Source organism: Berghia stephanieae, chromosome 13 (assembly GCF_034508935.2).
Source record: "Berghia stephanieae isolate SIO BIC M18660-M18661 chromosome 13, UCSD_Bste_1.3, whole genome shotgun sequence".
In the NCBI taxonomy this organism is placed as follows: Eukaryota; Metazoa; Mollusca; class Gastropoda; order Nudibranchia; family Aeolidiidae; genus Berghia; species Berghia stephanieae.
The window spans coordinates 31,198,054-31,221,390 of NC_088372.1; the positions used below are offsets into that span (position 1 = coordinate 31,198,054).

The window sequence follows — 23,337 nt, forward strand, 5'->3', positions numbered from 1 at the left end:
GGCAGATAAGGGTGTCTGCATCCTTCTACAAATATTTACAGGTGAGTCATCATCATCATCATCATCATCATCATCATCATCATCATCATCATCATCATCATCATCATCATCATCATCTTCATTATACGGCTTGGTTGAGATAAACCAATAGAGATAATATGCGCTTGGCTAAGAAACTCACAACATTGCCATCTGGAACTATAACGGACCAACACACAAAACTATGTGTAACCTTAAACGTTTATAGTCTGGTTAATACAGTTCAGTGAGAATTACTCATAAACGCGGATGGCAAGCAAAAAGCAATAACAAAGACCCGAGTGACGTCAACTTCATTATATCTATAGATAGTATGCGCTTGGCTAAGACGCTCATAACATTGCCATCCGGAAGTATATCGGACCAACAGACAAAACTGTGTGTATCCATGAACGTTTATAGTTAGGTTAATACACCTCAGTGAGCAATACTCATAAACGCGGATGGCAAAAAACAATAACAAAGACATGAGTGACGTCATCTTCGAACTATCTATACATTGTGTTATGTTCTATTGTATATTATTCTAATCAAAATAATTTTACAAACTTAAATATCATTTTAATGTTACGCAAGGTTAATGGACACGCTTGACAAGAGATGTAGTAACAAATGGCGTGAACAAAATATTAAAATATTAACAATGACAAAAGTTCTTTACGTGGAATCGGTGTCATTGCTTTCAGGAATCTGAAGCGCTATCATGATCAAAGAAATGACACAATATAATATAATAACGTTATATCCAGGGGTGTCTTATTCCAATAGGGGGCTTTGTTCAGTTTTTTTTTAAAATGATCTTAAGATAAATCGATGCGTAGCGGGGGGGGGGGGGGGGGGGGGGTTGCCCTTAATTTTTACGACTTTGTTTCAATAGTTATTACCAAAAACCTCCTTTAATGAAGTAATGAGTTAAAAAGAGATTATATTTCTTTCCGATTTACCACTAAAACAAAGTCAACTAGGCGTGTCATGTATCCCAGTAACTCTTATAAGTTGTTTACGAAGCTTTAGTATTTGTGACTTTTATTCACAGGTAGAAATCAACGGACCTTAACAATCGACGCCGTCGTTAACAATGAATGAATAGATTTATGAATATTATATCAATGAATATGATCACTCGCCTTCAGACCAAACCGTCCAGGGTTCGAGACCCGCTCTCAGCGGCGTATGGTTCTTGGGAAAAAAGGCTCTTTGTTCATATTATTCGTTGTTTTCGCAAGCACTTTAGATAAGCACTGTATATTTGCCATTGTGCAAAATATAATGTTTTGTATGGAATGGTGTGTACCATGATTTTGTACAATAAAAAGCCCTAAGTGGCCGTAATTCGCTGGTATCCGAACGCAATTTGCATTTAACTGTCGTACTCAAGACATATTATTCAAAATTTGGCCAGAAAACTCGTCCTTCTATCGATTTAACTGACAAATGGCAAAAACTCTCAAAATTGTGACTTCGCCAGGTCTTTTTTAAGTCCCGGGATTCAGAGTGTTTGCCAAGATGAGGTTCATATAAATTGATCGATATTTGAAGGCCTAGTTTTCTGACTAAATTTTTTAATACATGTTTTACAGAGTAGGACAGTTAACTGGTTAAAGCCTTGAATTAAAATCATTGCAATAGGTTAAAATTTTGCGTTGGTCTGAAAATATTTCCTCCCGGGTGGGGCTCCTGACCTCCCATAGTTTGCAGGGAGTTTTTTACTGTGTCTTCTACCCCCCTATACCTGTTTTCCAACTTGATTTTTGTTTTTGTCTTTGAATGAGATTGCTTGGTTTTGTCCTGGTCCTGGTCGGATACCCTGGCTGAGAGGGAAACGTTCAAATACATAATAAGTTTTTGGAGATGATATTTTTTCCCTTGCAAATCATCTCTCTGTTATGCATTGTATTATGTTTTGTTTACGTATAATATTATATGTGGTTTGTAACATTGAGTGTACCCTTTTCGGGGACCTTGTTTTGTGTCTGGATGAACTTTTGAATGATGATTGCTGGTTGTCCATGATTGTCGATACTGCTGAGGGGAAGTTCAATACAATAATAATGATTATATTTCTTCCTTGAAATTGTTCATCTGTTATGCCTATTTGCTTATGGTTTGGTTTCATATTATAATATTAACTTGTGGTTTGTAAACTTTGATCGTATCCTTTGATGGGGATTGTGTTTCATAACAATAAATTAAACTTGTTTGACAGTGTCTCTTGGATCTACATCTACTGTTTCCCATTTGAACTAATTCCCCTTTGTCTCACTTTTCTTGGGTGCTTTAATTGCAATTCTAGAACTTTTGACTATCCCATCCCATCCCCCCCCCCCCCCCCTTTTTTTTTTTTACTGGCGCCGATATGACCTTAACCCTCTCCTTACCAGCTATTTTCAGGATTTTCCCCAAAACTTCACACCGAACAAACACAAAAATAGATTTTTTATCACTCAAACAATAGCATAAAATCTTGCGATAAATAATTTCTTTGCAAAACATGCGCTACAACCATGTTCATTTTCTTTAAATTTTATGAGTACAAAAGAAACTTGAATATGAAAAAGGTTGTTTTTATCGTAACGAATGGACATTCCTATAGATGAATGCGCTGCAAGGAGTACAACATGCATCCGAGTATACGACCAACACAAACTTGTGTACATGAACTTTTATAGTCTGTTAATACAGTATGAAAACAACTCACAACGGATGAAACAATACAAAGGCCTAGTACTCTCTGCAACTATCTATAGTTGGTAAGGAGAGGGTTATGTGATGCAAGCGCGGTAAAACCCTTTCAAGAAAAAGAAAGAAACGTATTTCTATAAGAACAATGAGAGAAAAACAATTTGGGTTTTTGGGCATATAGATAATACAAGTCAATTATGTCAGTTTGATGAAACGTAGATTACTACCCCGACTGTTATGAAGAATGCTGCTATGTGGTCTAGTGGTATGACACTCGCTTCGGATCGGAAGGTCCTGGGTTCGAGCCTCGCTTGGCGCATAGCTGAGTCCTTGGAAAAGGCTCTCTCATCGTACTCAGGTGTAAAATGAGTAACTGGCCAATAACAGAGTTGCAAAATCGCCTAACAGGCGTCATATCCGTCCTACATGTTTAGTGTTACTGTTGCCAGGGACCCCTTGTAATGCGCTTTGAGCACGGTTAATGGATATTGCTCTATAAAAGATTAATTATAAAAAATCATATTAAGAATGATTAAATGTCTGGCTCTTCCAACATTATAATATAGAAGAAAGATAGGGGATTTAATTTCAATATAGTAATAAGTTTAAGGTCTTGATAAAATAGAAACAATCATTTTTTAATTTTTTTTTTAGATTTCTCTCTAATTATACTCACGCTTGGAGATATATTGATGTATTTCTAGATACTCGACTTCAAAATAGGATTCAATAGTTTGATGTCACGTCCGCCCAGCAACCAGCAGCTTGGTTCTAAACAAAAAAATCGGTACTTTTTATTCTTCATGATGGCTAGAACTTTTTACATGTCATGTGATCAGAATGTAATAAAGTCAAAACGTGATTAGATTTATAATGGTTTTCTCCTCTGGATACACTTTTATGTCGTCGGAGAAATATTTCATAAGGGCGTCCGCCATTGTTCGGCTAGTCTAGAATCAGTTACTACGTTACTATGCGTCATTACGAGGGAATTGACGTCACGACTGTTGAAGGCTATTTATTAGGAAGAAAATATTTATATTCCATACTGCCAAAACATGGAAAAAGTTTTAAATTTTAAACTAAAAATGCTCGATTCTCTTGCGGACAAGACAGGCCAAATACTTCTCTGTGATCGTTCCGGATTTTAAGTTAATGTTTTTATTGTTTTTGGTATTGGTTGAAGAGGGAATTGTTCCGAGTTTTTACTTTGTTATTATTCGAAGCTGTTCTATTTATGTTTGTTCATGGCGTGAAATGAATACGACATTACATTCATTGTTACAATCGAATCAACAGTCTGATCAATCCAATAGTAATTGTCAAAAAATAATAAAAATAAAAATAAAAGTGTATAATTTCTCTGCTGCCAGGACAATACCAAAAAACGTTTTTCCTTTTACTTCGATGAATGCACTTAGCTGTTTCTAGGTTCACAGCGTTTCGAAACATTAAACTTAAACGGCGGAAATTGAAGTAAAGTTGTACGGGAAATCAGAAATCGAACGGACACTACTAATGAGAAACGCATTTATTCCCCCAATTTGGCTAGAAAATCTATTAATAGATAAAGATGACGTAAAACGTGTCGAATTGTCTCTAAAGCCAGGTATATTTGATGTCTCGTGTTTGAGACTTTATGACAAGATGGCTATCTCTGTCCATTAAAGCTTTTGAAAAATGATGTGCTAGAATGACAAAAATGTTTTGTAAACTTACGGCAGAAATGAACTCATGACCTGAATGAAACAATCGGAAACAAACGGAAACAAACGGAAACAAATCGTTTTTTTGAATTGATTGGGTGCTTCCTTCTTCTCAAACACAAATTTAATCGAGCCATCGAAACTAAATCAATACATTTGGATGAAAACAATTTAAAGAGCATTGCGTGTCCAAAATAATGGCACGGAACGAAAAATTTTTTCGGCATTATATTTTATATAAATCAATGATAATTATAGGGAATGTGAAACAAACTAATCTACAGGCATCGCCGTGTTTCACTAATGGTGCTGGTGGCTGATTTGATGTGAAATTAAACAAACCCAGAGTGGAAAACATGGAAATTGCACGGGATTTGTTTGGCGAAATGAAACCAGTTTTGAAATACCTTAATGTTCTATTTGACTTTCCCCATATGGCGATGCTACCGGTGGTATCTCGTGCAATTAACAGATTCCTTCATTATTTTGGTTTGTGGTCTGAGTGTTAATGCCGGAGAATAAATTAAACCTCGGCTGTAACTCCAAACTCCAAACACTATTGAACCTCTCTCTCTCTCTCTCTCTCTCTCTCTCTCTCTCTCTCTCTCTCTCTCTCTCTCTCTCTCTCCATCTCTCTCTCTCTACCTCCCTCTCTCTTTCTCTTACTCTCTCTCCCTCTCTCTCTCTCTCTCTCTCTCTCTCTCTCTCTCTTTCTCTTATACTCTCTCTCTCTCTCTCTCTCTCTCTCTCTCTCTCTCTCTCTTGATTCTACATATCAACTTTGAAGAAACAGTACCTATTTACTGATACAAATAATGGAAAACTTTATAAACAAATAACGTTGCTACAAATTGTGGGTGTGTATAATATTGCAGATTTAATACTACCGCCCGTTCATTAAACGGATAAAACTATCTGAACATTTGAAAGGCGAGACATTAATAAGTTACAACGAATGTATTGATTATTCCAATGGCCTTTGGATATATGGATTGCCGGAAACATTTCCCGTGATATAATACTAGTAGTTTAATGTATCTGACAACAGATCTGCCATTGTGTACCCTTGTCAATAAAAGATCTCAATATTGAGGTGAGAGTTTTAAAAATATTTCAGTCCCACTCATGAAAAAAAAAACCCAACTTTTTTGTCAACCGGAAAACATTTTGTCTACTTCAAATATCATCGATTACAAGTACCCTCAGTTTGTCGAAAATTCCCAAAACTCATATACGTTTGTCTGTATGTGTATGTGTGTGTGTGTGTGTGTGCGTGTGTGTGTGTTTGTGCGTGTGTGTGTTTGTGTGTATGAGGGGGGGGGGGGGGGGGGAATGATCAATATTTATTGACGAAGTGAAGGACAGAGTTAATGGTGTTGTAAAATTACCCCTAAACATGGAATTGTTCCATAGGATTCCCCCCCCCCCCTCTCTCTCTCTCTCTCTTTTCTTATCTCTCTCTCTCTCTCTCTCTCTCTCTCTCTCTCTCTGTATCTCTCTCTCTTCTTTTTTTTTTCCAAATTATTCTCTTTTTTTCTCTGGTTCTTTCCTTCTCTCTTTCTCTCTCTTACTCTCTATCTGTGTGTGAGTATGTATATCTCTCTCTCTCTCTCTCTCTCTCTCTCTCTCTCGCTCTCTGTCTCTCTGTATATATCTCTCTACTTTTTCAAATTATTCTCTTTTTTTTCTCTCTCGCTCTCTTCCTCTCTCTTTCTCTCTCATACTCTCTGTCTGGATGTGAGTATGTGTGTATCTTTCTCCCTCTCCCTCTCTCTCTCTCTCTCTCTCTCTCTCTCTCTCTCTCTCATGAAAAGAAAAATAGTTGGGGCGGGGTTTGGCAACCAAATACCCTGGTATATTTTCTGTTTTCATCTGGCAAACTTCTCTAGCTAGATCTATAATATTCAGTTTTCCTCATTATTGTGATAAGTTCCTGCCTGAATTATTTCTCTACCTTCTACCTGTATTTGTTGTTGGCTTAGGAAGGTTTTTGAGCCCGAAACGTTTCATATTTGGTATTTTGTACTTTTTTAAAAAAGCTATTATATTCATTTGTGTTTATTTCATTCTATTTAAAAATATAAAAATTGAGCTTTTATAAAGCGCAATATCCACTAAACGTGCTCAAAGCGATATACAAGGAGTGTCCCTGGCCAACAACAATACTTTACATCTAGGACGGGAAATGACGCCTGTTAGGCGATATTACAATTTTTTTCGGACAGAGACAACGCTTTTAACGGCCAGGTACTCATTTTACACCTGAGCGAATGTGAGTAAAGAGCCCATTCCAAGACTAAGGACTCAACTTTGCGCCGAGCGAGGCTCGAACCCAGGACCTTCCGATCCAAAAGCGAGTGTCATACCGCAAGACATATACCGTTTCTATAGCGTGTCCAGCATAACTTTATTTTTTAAAAACCAAAAAAAAAAAAAAAAAAAAAACAACCTTGTCGTATCGCTATAGTAATGGTGCGTTTGTGTCATGGGACCTAATACAATCACTACGCTTCGGCTGTTTTGAATGCACCTTGATATATAGCTGATGGGTGGTTCATACATGAATTTGACTCTATACTTAGTAGCTTGAATGGTGATGTCGGTTTCAATTACCGTGGCTATGTGGTCTTGTGTTATGACACTCGCTTTCGGATCGGAAGGTCCTGGGTTCGAGCATCGCTCGGCGCATAGTTGGGTCCTTGGAGAACGCTCTTTACTTACATTCTCTCACCGTACTCAGGTGTAAAATGAGTACCTGGTCGTAAACAGCGTTGTCTTTGTCCCAAAAGAAATGCAACATCGGCTAACAGCAGGTGTCATGTCCCTTACTAAATGTTAAATGTTGCTGTTGGTCAGAGACCCCTTGTAATTCGCTTTGAGCATGTTTAGTGGTTATTGCGCTATATAAATGCAATTTTAGAATTTGTTTTTTAGTAATGGTGCGTTTGTGTCATGGGACCTAATACAATCACTACGCTTCGGCTGTTTCTTTGAAATGCTACATTGAGTCTATACTTAGCTTGAATAGGGATTGGTTTCAATAACAATGAATTATGACTCTATACTTAGCTTGAATGGGGATTGGTCTCAATATAACAATGAATTATGACTCTATACTTAGCTTGAATGGGGATTGGTCTCAATATAACAATAAATTATGACTCTATACTTAGCTTGAATGGGGATTGGTCTCAATATAACAATGAATTATGACTCTATACTTAGCTTCAATAGGGATGTCTCAATTAACATGAATTATGACTCTTCTAGTTGATGGGTTGGCTCAAATAACATAATTATGACTCTATACTTAGCTTGAATGGGGATTGGTCTCAATATAACAATGAATTATGACTCTATACTTAGCTTCAATAGGGATTGGTTTCAATAACAATGAATTTATGACTTTATACTTAGCTTGAATAGGGATTGGTTTCAATAACAATGAATTATGACTCTATACTTAGCTTGAAGAGTGATTTGTTTCAATTACAATGAATTGTGTCATACTGCCTCAAACCGGTATGGTTAGCTGGGGTTCGTTGATGCATGGGGTGAGGTTATATATACACCACCCCCGTATATTTCGTTAACTCACTCAACCCTAGCATCGACTATATCCGTAGTTTACCTGGGTTACTTTTACCCCATGCCTATTTATCACATTTTTCTAAGAAAATTATAGGCGTAGACGCTAATGTTTTTAGTTTTTACATGTTTATGGTAGTTGAATAAAACGATCTATGCACATGCTCATTTTTAATACATTTTTTTCTCCAAATTTGAAGAGGTAAAAATCTCTAGGATTGAGAGAGTTAAGACGAAGACTTTTTTCGTCATTAATGACTTTTGTTCACATCTGCATTCGTACAGACTTTAAAAAATAAAAATGTTTTCTGCGGCTATGTTGTCTAGTCGTGTGACATTCGCTTCCGAATTGGAAGGTCCTGGGTTCGAGCCTAGCTCGACGAATAGTTGAGTGCTTGGAAAAGACTCTTTACTCACATTCTCTAACTGTACTCAAGTGTGAAATGAATACCTGGCAGTTAACAACGTTGTCCAGAGCACAACTAGATCGCCAAATTTTGGTTTGATTTACATTTATTATTCAAATGGTAAAAACAGATGAAAACGAATTTCATTCTTAGTTTTTCCAAGTAACGTAATATTTAGTATTAGAGTATTTTTGTGGCGAACGTTGTAAAAAAGGCATTTTGGCACAGCCTCAATTACAAATATTTCTACCGAGCAACACCACGTATCCTCCCTGCTCGTTAAAACAATAAATCTGTTTGATAGTGAATTAATGGCATGTTCGTCATAATTCACAGGTCAATGCGTACAATGTCTAAGTTTGACAATATAGATTTGATACGAATATTTTTGTATTCGTGGATAGCTCACACGGTCGAGCCACGCTCTCACCGACCAGGCGGAGTTGTCGTACCAATAAGTTCGCAGGTTCAAACCCCACCACTGCCGCGAAAATTTTTATTCTCTATTGTCTTCTGACACTTTTCTACTCACTTCATCTCTTGTTGTCACCAACATAAGTGCCTGCTCCAGTCACTTTTCTGAATATAGATTTAACTCTCTCCTTACCAGCTATTTTAAGAATTTTACACAAATCTTCATACTCACCCAACACAAAAAAAAATGTTCGAACAGATTAGCAACGAGTATATTCTATATTTTGTTCGAAAAAGTAGCTCTGCAACACAGTGTAGAGTTTGTATGGCTATAGATAGAATGCGCTTGGCCAAGGAGTTCACAACATTGCCATCCGGAAGTATAACGGACCAACAAACAAACTCTGTGTAACCATGAACTTTTATAGTCTGGTTAATACAGTTTAGTGAGAACAACTCACAAACGCGGATGGCAAAAACAATAACAAAGGCCTGAGTGACGTCATCTGCATACTATCTATAACTATAACAAAATGAAATCAGAATAAGAAAATTGTTGGCTGCATCGTAACGAATGTGACGATTTTCCTATGGGTGGTAAGGAGAGGGTTAACAAGACACCGACGTCGCTCAAAGACTCATTTAAAATGTTCATACTTCAAGTTTGAAAATAACAATCGGAAATTTACTGTAAGATTCGAAAACATATAATGTGGACGTTTCGGGTGTCCCCTTTATCAACAAAACAGGATGAATGAGGGCTTATTGTTTTGCCGACGAAGGGTTTGCACCAGAAAAGTCCATTGTCTGTTTTGTTCCCATCCGAAGCCTTTCCATTGTCACCTTTTTTGTTAGTATTGGTCCCATGCTGTACTCAAGTGTTTATGTTGTGTATATCGCACGTGTGAAAGAAAGAAAGAAAGAGAGAGAGAGAGAGAGAGAGAGAGAGAGAGAGAGAGAGAGAGAGAGAGAGAGAGAGAGAGAAAATAAGTAGGAGTGAAATATCTGTTCAATCTTAGTTATCGTTTAACATTATAACAAGTGTAACTAAATGACAAATTGCCATATTTATGGACAATAAAGATCTATTATTATTATTATTATTATTATTATTATTATTATTATTATTATTATTATTATAATAAATACCTACCACGGCTACGTGGTCTTGTTGTATGACACTCGCTTTCGGATCGGAAGGTCCTGGGTTCGAGCCTCGCTCGGCGGATAGTTGAGTCCTTGGAAAAGGCTCTTTACTCACATTCTTTCACCGTACCTGGCCGTTAACAGAGTTGTCTCTGTCGAAAAAAAAAATGTAATATCGCCTAATAGGCGTCACGTCTCGTTCTACATGTTACGTGTTGCTGTTGGTCAGGGGCCCTTTGTAAAGCGCTTTGAGCACATTGAATGGATATTGCGCTATATAAAAGCTCAGCTCAGCTCATACTGTTCTCCCTCGCTTAGCGGAGATTAACCTATTGCGATTACGATTAATTTATAAAACATGGGAACGAGTCAATCTCATTACAGTATTACAGTATTACAGCACGCCGTCAGCGTGTTACTCATGTTCATATGACGTGAGCAGACTCGCTATTCAATCAATTATTGAATGGTTGGATGGTTGGTGGTGGTGTCGGTGGTGTCCAGATTTGACGTAGAAGCAAGCTTTTATTGTGCTGTCCACAAACAAAACCCTTTTTATGCTTCGTTAAATATGAGCATTTATACAGCATATTTTCACGGATTAACCATGCTCAATGCGCTTCAATATGTTTCATTTATTCTCCCAGATGTCCATCCCATACATTAAAAGTCGCCTGTTAGGCGCCCTCTTATACAAATACTCCTACAATATTCTTCACTGCCGATAGTCATGCATTCATTTTCACCCGAGTCGAGTGAGGTATTGTGTGTTTGATTCCTAACCCTTGGACTCAACGTTGGACTTAGAATTTTCGGCGATCACTGTCACCTATCCGGCCACTGACCACGCTTAAAAGCCCTATTATTTTGGGACAAGACGAACAACATTTTATTACTTTATATTGATTAAAAAAGATGGACCCCACCTTGTTAAAAAGTCTTCGCACCGAGATTTCAAAGAACTTCGTGAAAGGATCTCAAGTTGAATACCATTTCTACTTATTGATGTGATCATAGCCGATCAATGTGGGTTTCTATTGATCACTTGGTAGGGCATTCGCTTCACACGCAAAGGGACCAAGTTCGATCCCGAGTAAAGTGCAGATTTTTCCCCCCCCCCCCCCCGGGTCCACCCAGCAGTGATTGGGCAGCTAGGTCTGTTAGATCTGGCTGAAAGTACTTTGTGATTAACAAGCGTTCTGTCCAAAGGGTAGCAAGCATTTGCTATTTTCCATTTCACGCTAAATAGAAACCGGGATAAAACTCCGGTTCCATGGCTTTGATTGAAGGACAAAGCCGCACTCCACAACTAACTACGCCATCGACTCGGCCTTGACAGTAATTCCTGAGTGCAGATGAATGAACAGATTTTAGAACAATGAACTTTTGTCAAATGCATCTAAATTATTCAACACGCCACCGATAACATCGTTGGTGTGTGACAGTAAAGTAGTAGGGCGTTTTATGGGCTGAGTTAACACAGATTGAAAGCCTTAGTTCATTTTAATACGTGTTGCATGTGATGAGACACTGAGAATCTTCTATTAGTTTCCGCTATAATATGTAACATCCGGTTTCTTTTTTCCCCACCTTCATTTTGTTCTTCGTGTATTTCCGACCGTATTGGTGGTATTCTTGAAGGTAAAATACAATTTCTGGCCGCCAGATCGACCGTATCAACATACATATTGACTATGTCAAACCTTCAACGTTTATTATAGTGTCTATTCGAGGGACTTTTGTGAGAACTGATCAACCAAATGGAGGTCTTAAAACAATAATGATTCATTCTATAATATTGATGTTTTCTTGCTGTTTTTATGTGTGTGGATGTTATTGAATGCTGATAAAGTTTCAAGATTTCCCATGTGTTTATTATTAGCCGGTAAGTTAAGTTTTATAAATAAAAATCCAGACCGTAAGAATAAGTTGATTAGTGCCGCTATGTGGTCTTGTGGTATCACACTCGCTTTTGGATCGGAAAGGTCCTGGGTTCGAGCCTAACTCGGCGCATTGTTGAGTCCTTGGAAAAGGCTCTTTACTCACATTCTCTCATCGAACCCAGATGTAAAACGAGTACCTGGCCGTTAACAGCGCTGTCTCTGACCGATTTTTGTTGTTGGTAAAATCGCCTAACATGCGTCATGTCCCGTCCTTGTAAAGCACTTTGAGCACATTTAGTGGATATTGCGCTGATTAAAAACTAAGTTCAAAAGTGCTCAAGGAAATAAATGACCCCATTGGTTGAAGAAATGAATACAACTCACGATTTGCTTTCTTCTGGTGGTCGTCGCATTGTTTGTTTGTTTTGGACGTAATGTTATGGTCAGTGTCAATCTATGAAGTTATGAAGGCTGAAGTAAGGCTACGAGTTTTCAAAAGCTTCGAACAGACCGACGGTTTTTCGGCGGAAGGGCCATGTCGAGAAAGTAAAAGAAAATAGAGCTTTTAAATAGCGCAATATCCGCTAAGAATGTTCAAAGCGCTTTACAAAGGGTCCCTGACCAACAGCAACACCTAGCATATAGAATGAAACATGGCACCTGTTAGGCGATATTACATTTTTTTCCAACAAAAGATAACGCTGTTAACGACAAGGTACTCATTTTACACCTGAGTACGGTGAGAGAATGTGAGTAAAGAGCCTTTTCCAACAATGCGCCCAGCTAGGCTAGAACCCAGGACCTTCCGATCCGAAAGCGAGTGTCATACTCCAAGACCACATAGCGAGGTTTTCCTTAATCCCAGGTTTGAGAGTTTTGGCCAACATGAGGGTCATTAAAAAAAAAAATACGCCTCTTTCCAGAGTACGGCAGTTAACTGCTGTCTGTGATCCTTCTTAAGCGTCAGGTTGATGTCATTTGTCAATGAACTAAATGAAGAAAATTAAGTTTTGGGCAAGGCCAAATGATTAAAATAAAGAAATATCTTATAAGTTTTTGGGGAGTAAGAAACAAAATCCACTCTCCCGATGTGTACTTATATGTACACGCGACGTCATAGGTCTTTATTTTTTGCCATCAACGTTTATCGAGTAATGACTACTGATGTTTTGACAGAACGTTTGGATAACACATTTTGTTATGGGTCCAATTGTTGTAATGTTATAGCTTCTTAGCCAACGCATACTATATTGTATTACAACAAGGCTTTCTCCAAAAGTGGCATTATTATGAATCAAATTATAGTGCGACTATCACTTTACGTATTTGCAGTCTGAACCACGAAACGTATGGCATGGAATGTAACAGTTCTCACTCAACCACAGCATAATATTATTTGCCATGACTCAAGTCCATCAGATTGCTTAGTTTGACCCTGCAAATATGTTTACCTAGGGTTTATAGAGGTTTTTCTCACTCAACTGGTCCTAATATTCCGTATTTTCCATTACTTTACACATGCCAACAGTTTTTCTGTGACTTTAGGCTGTATCAAAAGAACGTTCAGTTTGTTACTGTTATGGTATTGAATAAAATCTATACCTATATACATGCTCATTTTTGATTACTTTTTCGCCCAATTTTCGAAAGGAGATAAAATCTCAGATTATTGATTAACATCACGTTGACCCTGCCATAATGCCGTTTTGAGACGATTTATCACAATACATTAAACAGTAACAAAAATATATAAACTCTCTCTCTCCCCCCCCCCCCCCCACCCCTGGCAAGAAATAATCCTGATGTCTTCTTTCTTTTATTTCCTAGTTTTGCTGCTGTGTTGCCCACTCCGGGGTTTTACCGTTGACAACGAGACTGCTCTGCGGGATGAGGTTCTGGCTGGCTACAGGAAAGATGTCAGGCCAAGCGCTGTCACGGAGATTTCCCTACAGATGCACGTGACGGCGATTAACTCCGTGGTGAGTACGCTTCAGCAAGCTGCCGAAACATAGCTGTAGATGAAGATAACAATAGATTGACCCAGCATACTAGTAGGTAGTGCTTGGCAGTTAGTGAGTTGAATGTCGTAAAATTGAGAGTGATTCCTTTTTTATAATATATATATATAAACTTTTTGGTGCTTTGTTACTTTCGATTGGCCAGTAACTCATTTAAAAATGATATCCAGATAGAATTCTGTGATCAAGAATTGATTTAAAAACCAGAAAGATTTACTCAGTTTTACGACAACAAACTCTCAATTCAAACACCAAGAACGGACACTCTCCTACACTCATTCTTTCCTTCTGTTGTTCGTTTATGGAATGAACTCCCTCAGGAGTTGATAGAAACTAAAAACAATACAGAATTTGAAAGGGTCTTGGAAGCGTGGGAAATATCAAAAATGAAATGATCATATCGAGCCTTTTGAATATGTGAGTGAGTTTGTGTGTGTGTGTGTGTGTGTCGTGAAATTCATAAATGTGAACTGTAGTCTAGATCCTCTATTTAAGGGGCTACTACAAAGAAGAAGAAGAAGAAGAAGAAGAAGAAGAAGAAGAAGAAGAAGAAGAAGAAGAAGAAGAAGAAGAAGAAGAAGAAGAAGAAGAAGAAGAAGAAGAAGAAGAAGAAGAAGAATGATGATGAGACGACGACGACAGAACGAAGAAGAAGAAGAAAAAAGAAAGAAGAAGAAGAAGAAGAATGAACGAAGAAGAAGAAGAGATGAGAAGAAGAAGAAGAAGAAGAAGAAGAAGAAGAATTGAGACTTCAAAGAAGCGGGTAGTGAATACATTGTGTAATGCATTACGCGTGGTAATGATGGTGAGACGAGATCGGACGGTGATATTGTACATTAAGAATCATGAGAGCCAAAAGATTTAGTGGTAGTTACCGAAAAAAGCAGTAGCATGCTGTATTTGATAGTCGCCTTTATCGAAACAATATTCCACCAGATTAAAAAAAAAAGAAACACAAGAAGAAAAAAGAAGAAGAAGAAGAAGAAGAAGAAGAAGAAGAATTTGAGACTTCAAAGAAGCGGGGGTAGTGAATACATTGTGGTAATGCCGATTACGCCGTGGTAATGATGGTGATGACGAGGATCGGATCGGTGATATTGTGACATTTAAGTAATCATTGAGAGCCAAAAAGCCCTTTAAGCTGGGTATTTATCCCGGTTTCTGTGGCATTAAACAAGCAGTAGCACTTGCTTGCTACCCTTTGGATAGGTCGCTCTTTTATCGTAAACAATATTCCACCAGATCTAAAAAAAAAAAACACACCAAAAAAAACACCCAGCGACCAATCACTTATAAGTGGACGGAGACAAGGGGAGAGGGGTGGGGGGTAGAACATTTTTCGACTGCTTTCAAAGGTTCTCTGTTGACGTGGCGTTTGTTCTGCCCACTTGGCTATTGGGACCCCCTCGATAAACTGACGTACTGTTTTTGTAAATTTCCCAGTTCACAACATTGCCGCTTAAAGAAAGAAAAAACGAATCTAGTCGCCTATGTGGCATAAAAAAAAAATAATTACATGTCTTACATGATGAGTGCGGCTATGTGGTCTAGTGGTATGACACTCGCTTTCGGATCGGAAGGTCCTGGGTTCGAGCCTCGCTCGGCGCATAGTTAAGTCCTTGGAAAAGGTCTCAGGTGTAAAATGAGTACCTGGCCGTTAACAGCGTTGTCTTTGTCCGAAAAATTGTAATATGGCCTAACAGGCGTCATGTCCCGTCCTACATGTTAAATGTTGCTGTTAACCAGGGGCCCCTCGTAAAGCGCTTTGAGCACATTTAGTGGATATTGCGCTATACAAAAGCTCAATTGTTTTTTTGCTTTTTTTTTTCTTGTATTCATGTTTAACCACATTTTTTGCGGCAAATGTCACCCTGTCCTTGACACATGATGAATGCCGGGTACAAATTAAAATAATGTAAATAAAAGACAAAACCTCTAAAATTCAAGATTTTGTCAGATACGTTGATCTGAAATGGAACAGCAGAATTTTTTTTAAACTTGAGCTTTTATAAAGAGCAATCTCCACTAAACGTCCTCAAAGCGCTTTACAAGGGTCCCTGACCAACAGCATTACATATCAAGTAGAACGAGACATGACGCCTGTTAGGCGATATTACAATTTTTTTCGGACAGAGCCAACGCTGTTTACGACCAAGGTACTCATTTTACTCCCGAGTACGATGAGAGAATGTGAGTAAATAGCCTTTTCCAAGGACTCAACTATGCGCCGAGCGAGGCTCGAACGCAGGACCTTCCGATCCGAAAGCGAGTGTCATACCACAAGACCACATAGCCACACGAGTAACATTTTTCCTCTATTTTCCAAATATTTTCCACAGGATGTCAGAAATGAAATATTCTCCATGTCTGGTTGGTGGTCGATGGTAAGTAAAATAATATTCTACAAAATCCCCGTATCCAATACGCTTTACATTGTTTTGTTTTTCCATTCTTCTATTAAGCCATATTGAAAACAAATTAATTTCCAATTCATAAGATACAAGTTGCCCGTTAGAATCCATTTTCGTCTTAGCACAATTATTCACATATGGGTTGAGTTGGTTGATTTTACTAATGAATAACAATGTGAAATGGAATGTAAGTTTTATTTTAATATACGAAAACAGATAAAAATGGACGTTTCGGCATTTCCCCTTTATCAACAAATCAGGATGAATGAAACACTACAGACGAATGAGATAATGATGTTAAGAAAAACATTTTTTTGTTTATTCATCTTAATAACGCCACTACCACAATATCTCATCCGTCTGTAGTGTTTCATTCATCCTGTTTTGTTGATAAAGGGGAAACCCGAAACGTCCATTTTTAAAAATCTGTTTTCGTATATTAAATTGAAGTTTACATTCAATTTCACATTGTTATTTATTTCTTCGAGTTTCGAGCAGCAACATTTAGATACATTGATGTGTACAAATGACGTTAGAAGAAAAAAAAATATCTAAATAGATAGCTACATTGAGAGTTGTAGGAGGAAGATGATAATGATGTTACTTCGGAAGTTGAGAGAAAATAAAATAGGGATGAATAGGGTAGGAGAGAGGAGTAGGAGAAGAGAGGGAGAAAAAAAAGGAGGAATCAAAAAGATAGTGGATGAGTAGGAGGAGGAGAAAGAGGAGTGGGGATGGAAAAGAGGAGAGAAGAGGAGTAGGGATGGAAAAGGAGGAGGAGGAGGGATGGAAAGAGGAGAGAGAAAGAGTAGGGATGGAAAAGGAGGAGGAGGAGAAAGAGGGTAGGATGAAAAGAGGAGAGAGAGAGATGGATGGAAAAGGAGAGGAGGAGGAGAAAGAGGAGTAGGGATGGAAAAGGAGGAGGAGGAGGAGAAAGAGGAGTAGGGATGGAAAAGGAGGAGGAGGAGGAGAAAGAGGAGTAGGGATGGAAAAGGAGGAGGAGGAGGAGAAAGAGGAGTAGGGATGGAAAAGGAGGAGGAGGAGAAAGGAGATGGAAAAGGAGGAGAAAGGAGGGATGGAAAGAGGAGGAGGAGAAGAGGAGGGATGGAAAAGGAGGAGAAGAGGAGTAGGGATGGAAAAGGAGGAGGGAGAAGGGGAGTAGATGAAAAGGAGAGAAGAAAGGAGTAGGGATGGAAAAGGAGGAGGAGGAGAAAGAGGAGTAGGGATGGAAAAGGAGGAGGAGGAGAAAGAGGAGTAGGGATGGAAAAGGAGGAGGAGGAGAAAGAGGAGTAGGGATGGAAAAGGAGGAGGAGGAGAAAGAGGAGTAGGGATGGAAAAGGAGGAGGAGGAGAATTAGAACGAGAATAAAAAATGATGTCGTTGGTGATGACGACGGTGCTGGTCTTGTTCTTGATGATGCCGATGCCGATAATGATGCTAATGATGATGATGATGATGACGACGACGACGATGACGATGATGATGATGATGATGACGATGATGATGATGATGATGATGATGATGATGATGATGATGATGATGATGATGATGATTACATCGTCACCAATACAGTGATAAGTTTCGCTAGTTTATACAAGAGTAATAATTTATGCCTATGAACTATTCTAAACCCACACAGACAAAAAAAAAAGAAAAAAAAAGAAAAGAAAATGGTGCAACAAATTCATGAAAATATATAATACATAATTACTGATAATTCACAATAATATATGACCCTTCGTCTCGAAATGGTATTATGTCGGGATTAGTGGGACCCCGAAAACTGACTTTAGAATTAAATTGATAGTAAATACCGATTTTTGAGCTTTTGCATTGTGAGAAACGGTCTTCATTCTCTAACATAACAAATCGAAACAAACCCCAAGTTTCATGTTTTTGTCAATAAATTCTATTTTCCCCCGACATAATACCGTTTAGAGACGGTGGGTCACATACTTTAAACTAGAATCACAAAGCGAGATCGAGATGAACATTCAATGACCCTCTAACCTAAAGTCATGAAATAGATAAATAATGTTTTTAAAATAATTTTTAAAATTACTTTTCAAATATCAATTATGTTACTCACAGCCCTCAATATGGTATTAGTATTAGCTATATCAGAACGCACAGGGGTCCAAATCTTCCCTCCATAAATAGAACGGCCTTAAAATTAATGAGTCATAGTTGTAGTTTTTCTGCTTTTCTATTTATATAAGGAAGGGTCCTGGGTTCGAGCCAAGCTGTCCCAAAATGGTCAGAATGAGAAAATTTAAGTTTGTTTTCATTTTTAGAAACAAAACTCTCTCTCCCTGCCATCACTCAAAGTATAGGACAATCACAAAAATTCAAAGAAATTGACATTTTTGGTTTTTCACTAAGAACTATTGACTTCTGGCACTTTCCTACTCACTTCATTTATTAATTAGTGAGTAGGAAAGTGACAGAAGTCAATATAAAACAAAATAAATTCGTGGCCGCGAAGGGGATGGGGGGCTGGAACCCGCGATCTTACTAGTACGACAACTCTGCCTGGCCGGAGAGAGCGTGCGTGACTCTACCGTATGAGTTACCTACTGCTTCAAAAAAAAGTGGTTTCAAACTCTATGTCTATCTTGGGTCGTTCTCCCCGAAAACAAACAAGTTTGTGTTGAGAATATTGACTGTTAAGCTTAAATCCTGGCCAACGAACTTATATATAATATATATATATATATATATAATATATATATATATATATATATATATATATATATATATATATATATATATTATATATATTGAGCTTTTTATAGTGCAATATCCACTAAATGTGTTCAAAGCGCTTTACAAGGGGACCCTGGTCAACAGCAACATTTAACATGTAGGACGGGACATGCCGCCCGTTAGGCGATATTACATTTTTTCGGAAAAAGACAACGCTGTTAACGGCCAGGTACTCATTTTACACCTGAGTACGGTGAGAAAAGGTGAGTGAAGTTTGTGTGTGTTGAACCCGTGACCTCAAGGAGTCGGGGAGAATGGCTCAAGATATATATATATATATATATATATATATATATATATATATATATATATATATATATATATATATATATGAGAGAGAGAGAGAGAGAGAGAGAGAGAGAGAGAGAGAGTTTGAACCCACTTTTTTTTTATCTTTTTGAGTGGTGGATAGCTCATACGGTAGAGTAACACTCTCCGGGCCAGGCGGAGTTGTCGCACCATTAAAGGTCGCGGGTTTGAGCCCCCATCGCCGCCGCGAAATTTGTATTCTCTATTGTCTTCTGGCACTTTCCTACTCATGTCAAGTCTTGTTATTATCAACATTAGTGCCTGCTCCACCCACTTTTCTGGGTTTTCACTTTAATCTTCGAATAAAAACAATGTTAAATAAAGGCCATAAGTTCGGATATCTGACCTGCAGTTGTGTGCTCCAAGCCTTTGGTTCATCACAACTCAATACCACATTGAGGCAGCAGATGACATGTTAGTGCGGCTATGTGGTCTTGTGGTATGACACTCGCTTTCGGATCGGAAGGTCCTGGGTTCGTGCCTAGCTGTCCCAAATTCTCAGAATTATAAAATTTAAGTTGGTTTTCAAGTTTTAGAAATAAAACTCTCTCTCCACAGTATTTTATCTTAACCCTCTCCTTACCAGCCATTTTCAAGATTTTCTCCAAAACTTCACACCCAACTAACACAAAATAGATTTTTTATTACTATAGCAGTGAAATTCTTGCGATATATAGTTTCTGTAGCAAAACCTATCCTACAACACACTGTTCATTAAAAAAAAAATTATTATGTACAAAATAAATTTGAGTAAGGAATAGGTTGGTTGTATCGTAACGAATGTGACGATTTTCCTATAGTTGGTAAGGAGAGGGTTAACTCACATTTATAATGTCACGGATAAAATTCTATTTTAAGTATCAAATTTACCCCGACATAATGCCGTTATGAGAAGATAGGTCACATATGGCGTTGAAATTATATATATATATATATATATATATATATATATATATATATATATATATATATATATATCAACATGTATATGTCGCATTTCCACGGATATACCAAGCTCAGTGCACATTTTCCCCCAGCAGGCCGCATGGAACCATATTTCCATTTCATACAGTACCAGTTGCGCGTTAGACGTCCTTTTTGTGCTATAACTCTGTACACCATTCGTAACTGCCAATAACCAGGAATGCATTATTAACACTTGAGTCGAGTGGGATAATGTGAGTTTAAAGCTTTTTTTTCCCAAGGACACAGCGAAGGGACCAGAAACAAAGAAAGTACAGTGGTAAAAGTGTCATTTATTTATATTTTGTTGTTCACAGGTTTGGAAAGACAGTCGTTTGAGCTGGACGAAGTATACAATACCAGTGGTCCAGTTTAAAGAAGACAAAATCTGGTCTCCAGTCTTGGTGGTTTCAAACTCGTGAGTACATTGACCCTAGTTCCAGTCTGAATGACGTTTCTATCACGAATCAATGTGTTTCTGATCCATACTGTCATAGCTGCCAACTTTTCAAAATGCAAAAACGTGCGGCGCGGACGCCCAATTCATGTCTTAAAATGGCATATTTATTAATGTACTTAAGTACTAGAATGGTCAGAACTGTAATACTAAGAGAAGCTTACTTTTATCATCATACTGCGTAGGCATAAGTGATGGGGATGTGGTGACAGAAGCAGTTTACTGAGGCTTGGGCTTAACAGCCTCCTTTGTGGCGAAAATTTTCTCCCAAGATAATTTTTATCAGATTTTCTTCTTTTTTTTTCTGGATTTTTTTTCTATTTCTGGATTGGCCAAATCGTACTAAGTACGATTTTATCGTACTGGTTGGCAGCTATGTCATCCACTGCCTCAATGTGGTATAGGGAATGAGATTAACGGAAGAGTAGCGTCCCTTGATTGGACGTCACCTTACAGAGAGAACGTCAACTTAAAGATCGCTGAGAAACTATTTAACTAACCGCGCGGTTTCACAGGAAGCGAGGACGAGAGACGCATGCCCAAAACCATATTGACGTTCTCTCTCTAATAACTTCTCCGCCGGTGACGTCCAATCAAGGGACGCTACTCTTCCGCTAATCTCATTCCCTATATGCTGTGTCAGGTCGTAGATAGCCAGCGTTAACTTAAAGGGCTATCCCACATCGGAGACGAACTCCGACGACCCGGCACTGCCATACTCTGCCGTCTTCCGGATAAAGACGTCGGACATGGACAAAATACTAAGAATAGTGAGTATTTCTCAAAATATTTTGACTCACTGATAAAGAGATTGCATCGCAAAACCTGACCACACGATGCATTTTTGTCAATCATCTATGTAAAAATTGTGAGTGATGCTCAGGATCTGTGGGCTTTTTACTCATAGGTGGTGGCTATGAGTCTTCGGTTCACGGTTAGCGGTTGATTTCAGGGCCAAAATATACTTTATTTTAAATTTTCGAGTCAAAAATAAAACAACTTAAATGTTTTAATAACATGCACGGTAACTGACTTAATTTTCAAAAGGGTATGCACCGTATGTTGGTTAAAGAATTATGCGGCTATGTGGTCTAGTGGTATGACACTCGCTTTCGGATCGGAAGGTCCTGGGTTCGAGCTTCGCTCGGCGCATAGTTGAGTCCTTGGAAAAGGCCCTTTACTCACATTCTCTCACCGTACTCGCAGGTGTAAAATGAGTACCTGACCATTAACTGCGTTGTCTCTGTCAGAAGAAAATTGTATTATCGCCTAACAGACGTCATGTCTCGTTCTATGTGTTACGTGTTGCTGTTGGGCAGGGACCCTTTGTAAAGTGCTTTGAGCACGTTTAGTGGATATTGCGCTAAATAAAAACTTTAAAAAAATTATTATAAAAAAAAAGAATTTAAGGCTCATACTATAAGGATATTGTAGAAATAATAAGATCGATGACAATATAGCTTGACAGGAATACAGAGCACAAAGAAGTTGAAGAGTAACCATCAATTGAGCTCCAAATAAATGTCTTTTTCCTTTTCTTAAGGGGGCAAATTTTGGCGGAGATGACGAGGTGCAGGCAGGCGGAAGTGACTCGATGGTGTCGAAGTTTGCCGCCGCGTTAATTAACTCTTTGACGCGATGTAATAACTGGTGGGTGCATCGTTGGCGGTTCTGTGTGGTTGGAAACGGTGACTATGCAGCTGGCCCCGCGGTTTGTTTTTTTTTTTGCACAGCTTGCGGCCGCAAAATTAGGGAAAATTTTCTGATTTGCATTGCAACCGCAAAATCTGCACGTTTTGACAAATTCTTTGATTTCTTTTTTTTTTCTTCTTTTTTTTTTTGGGGGGGGGGGGGGGGGGGAATTTGCGTTCCCCGCGGTGATGAAGATTACTGGAGTGGTTCGACGTTGCACCAAAGAACTATGACCAGTTGTCCTTAGGAACAGTCCAACACAAGAACTAAACTTGCAGCTTTTTTGGGATTCTTACCAGGACACTTTGTCTTCCCTCCCAGCTTGTGCACTCCGTTATATGTTTTCAACCATTAACTCCGCTAATGTTGAAAGGAGTTTTCTTTGTACAATATGATTTTAAAGTGATCAAAGGAGGAGTTTGAGCCAGGCAACCCTGAAAGCTTTGATTTTTCTTTATTATAACAATTTCATTGACAACAATTTTTTATTGTAATTTTGTTTTCCCACCTTTGTGCCTATTTCCAAATCAGCATAATTTCTGGCAGAATTTGCCACTTTTGTCCCATAATTTTACCTAATTTTGAGTTTGAAACTGCGTAATTCCTCGGGGATATTTTATTACATGGGTTGCATGTAGTTAGTTGTTAGGTGTGATACAACATATTTAGAAACATGCAAAATTTTTGCAAAATTTACTTATTTTCTTCTGCAAAATTCATAATTTTCTATGCAAAATATTGAAATATTTTTTTTCAAAAAAAGCGGGGTTAGTTATGTAGAAATTTAATTTGAAATGATAAACGGAATGAAAATAAACTAAGCTTTGCTTGATACTTTTGTCAATACGCTTCAACA

General features: G+C 38.1%; 1 protein-coding gene across 3 annotated transcripts in view; it reads left to right on the top strand.

The window, feature by feature from the left end:
- Positions 1 to 23,337, top strand: part of LOC144959329 (neuronal acetylcholine receptor subunit alpha-7-like) — a 52,097-nt gene that overhangs the window by 16,094 nt on the left and 12,666 nt on the right. For 2 of the 3 annotated variants that reach the window (XM_078891888.1, XM_078891889.1), the window contains exons 2-5: positions 1 to 41; positions 13,693 to 13,844; positions 16,223 to 16,267; positions 20,650 to 20,750. The exon at positions 1 to 41 is cut by the window's left edge and continues 188 nt beyond it. In XM_078891888.1, the coding sequence (XP_078748014.1) occupies positions 1 to 41; positions 13,693 to 13,844; positions 16,223 to 16,267; positions 20,650 to 20,750 (339 nt within the window). Of the gene's footprint in view, positions 42 to 11,715; positions 11,868 to 13,692; positions 13,845 to 16,222; positions 16,268 to 20,649; positions 20,751 to 23,337 lie in introns of those variants that run through there. The other variant, XM_078891886.1, reaches the window with a different exon arrangement.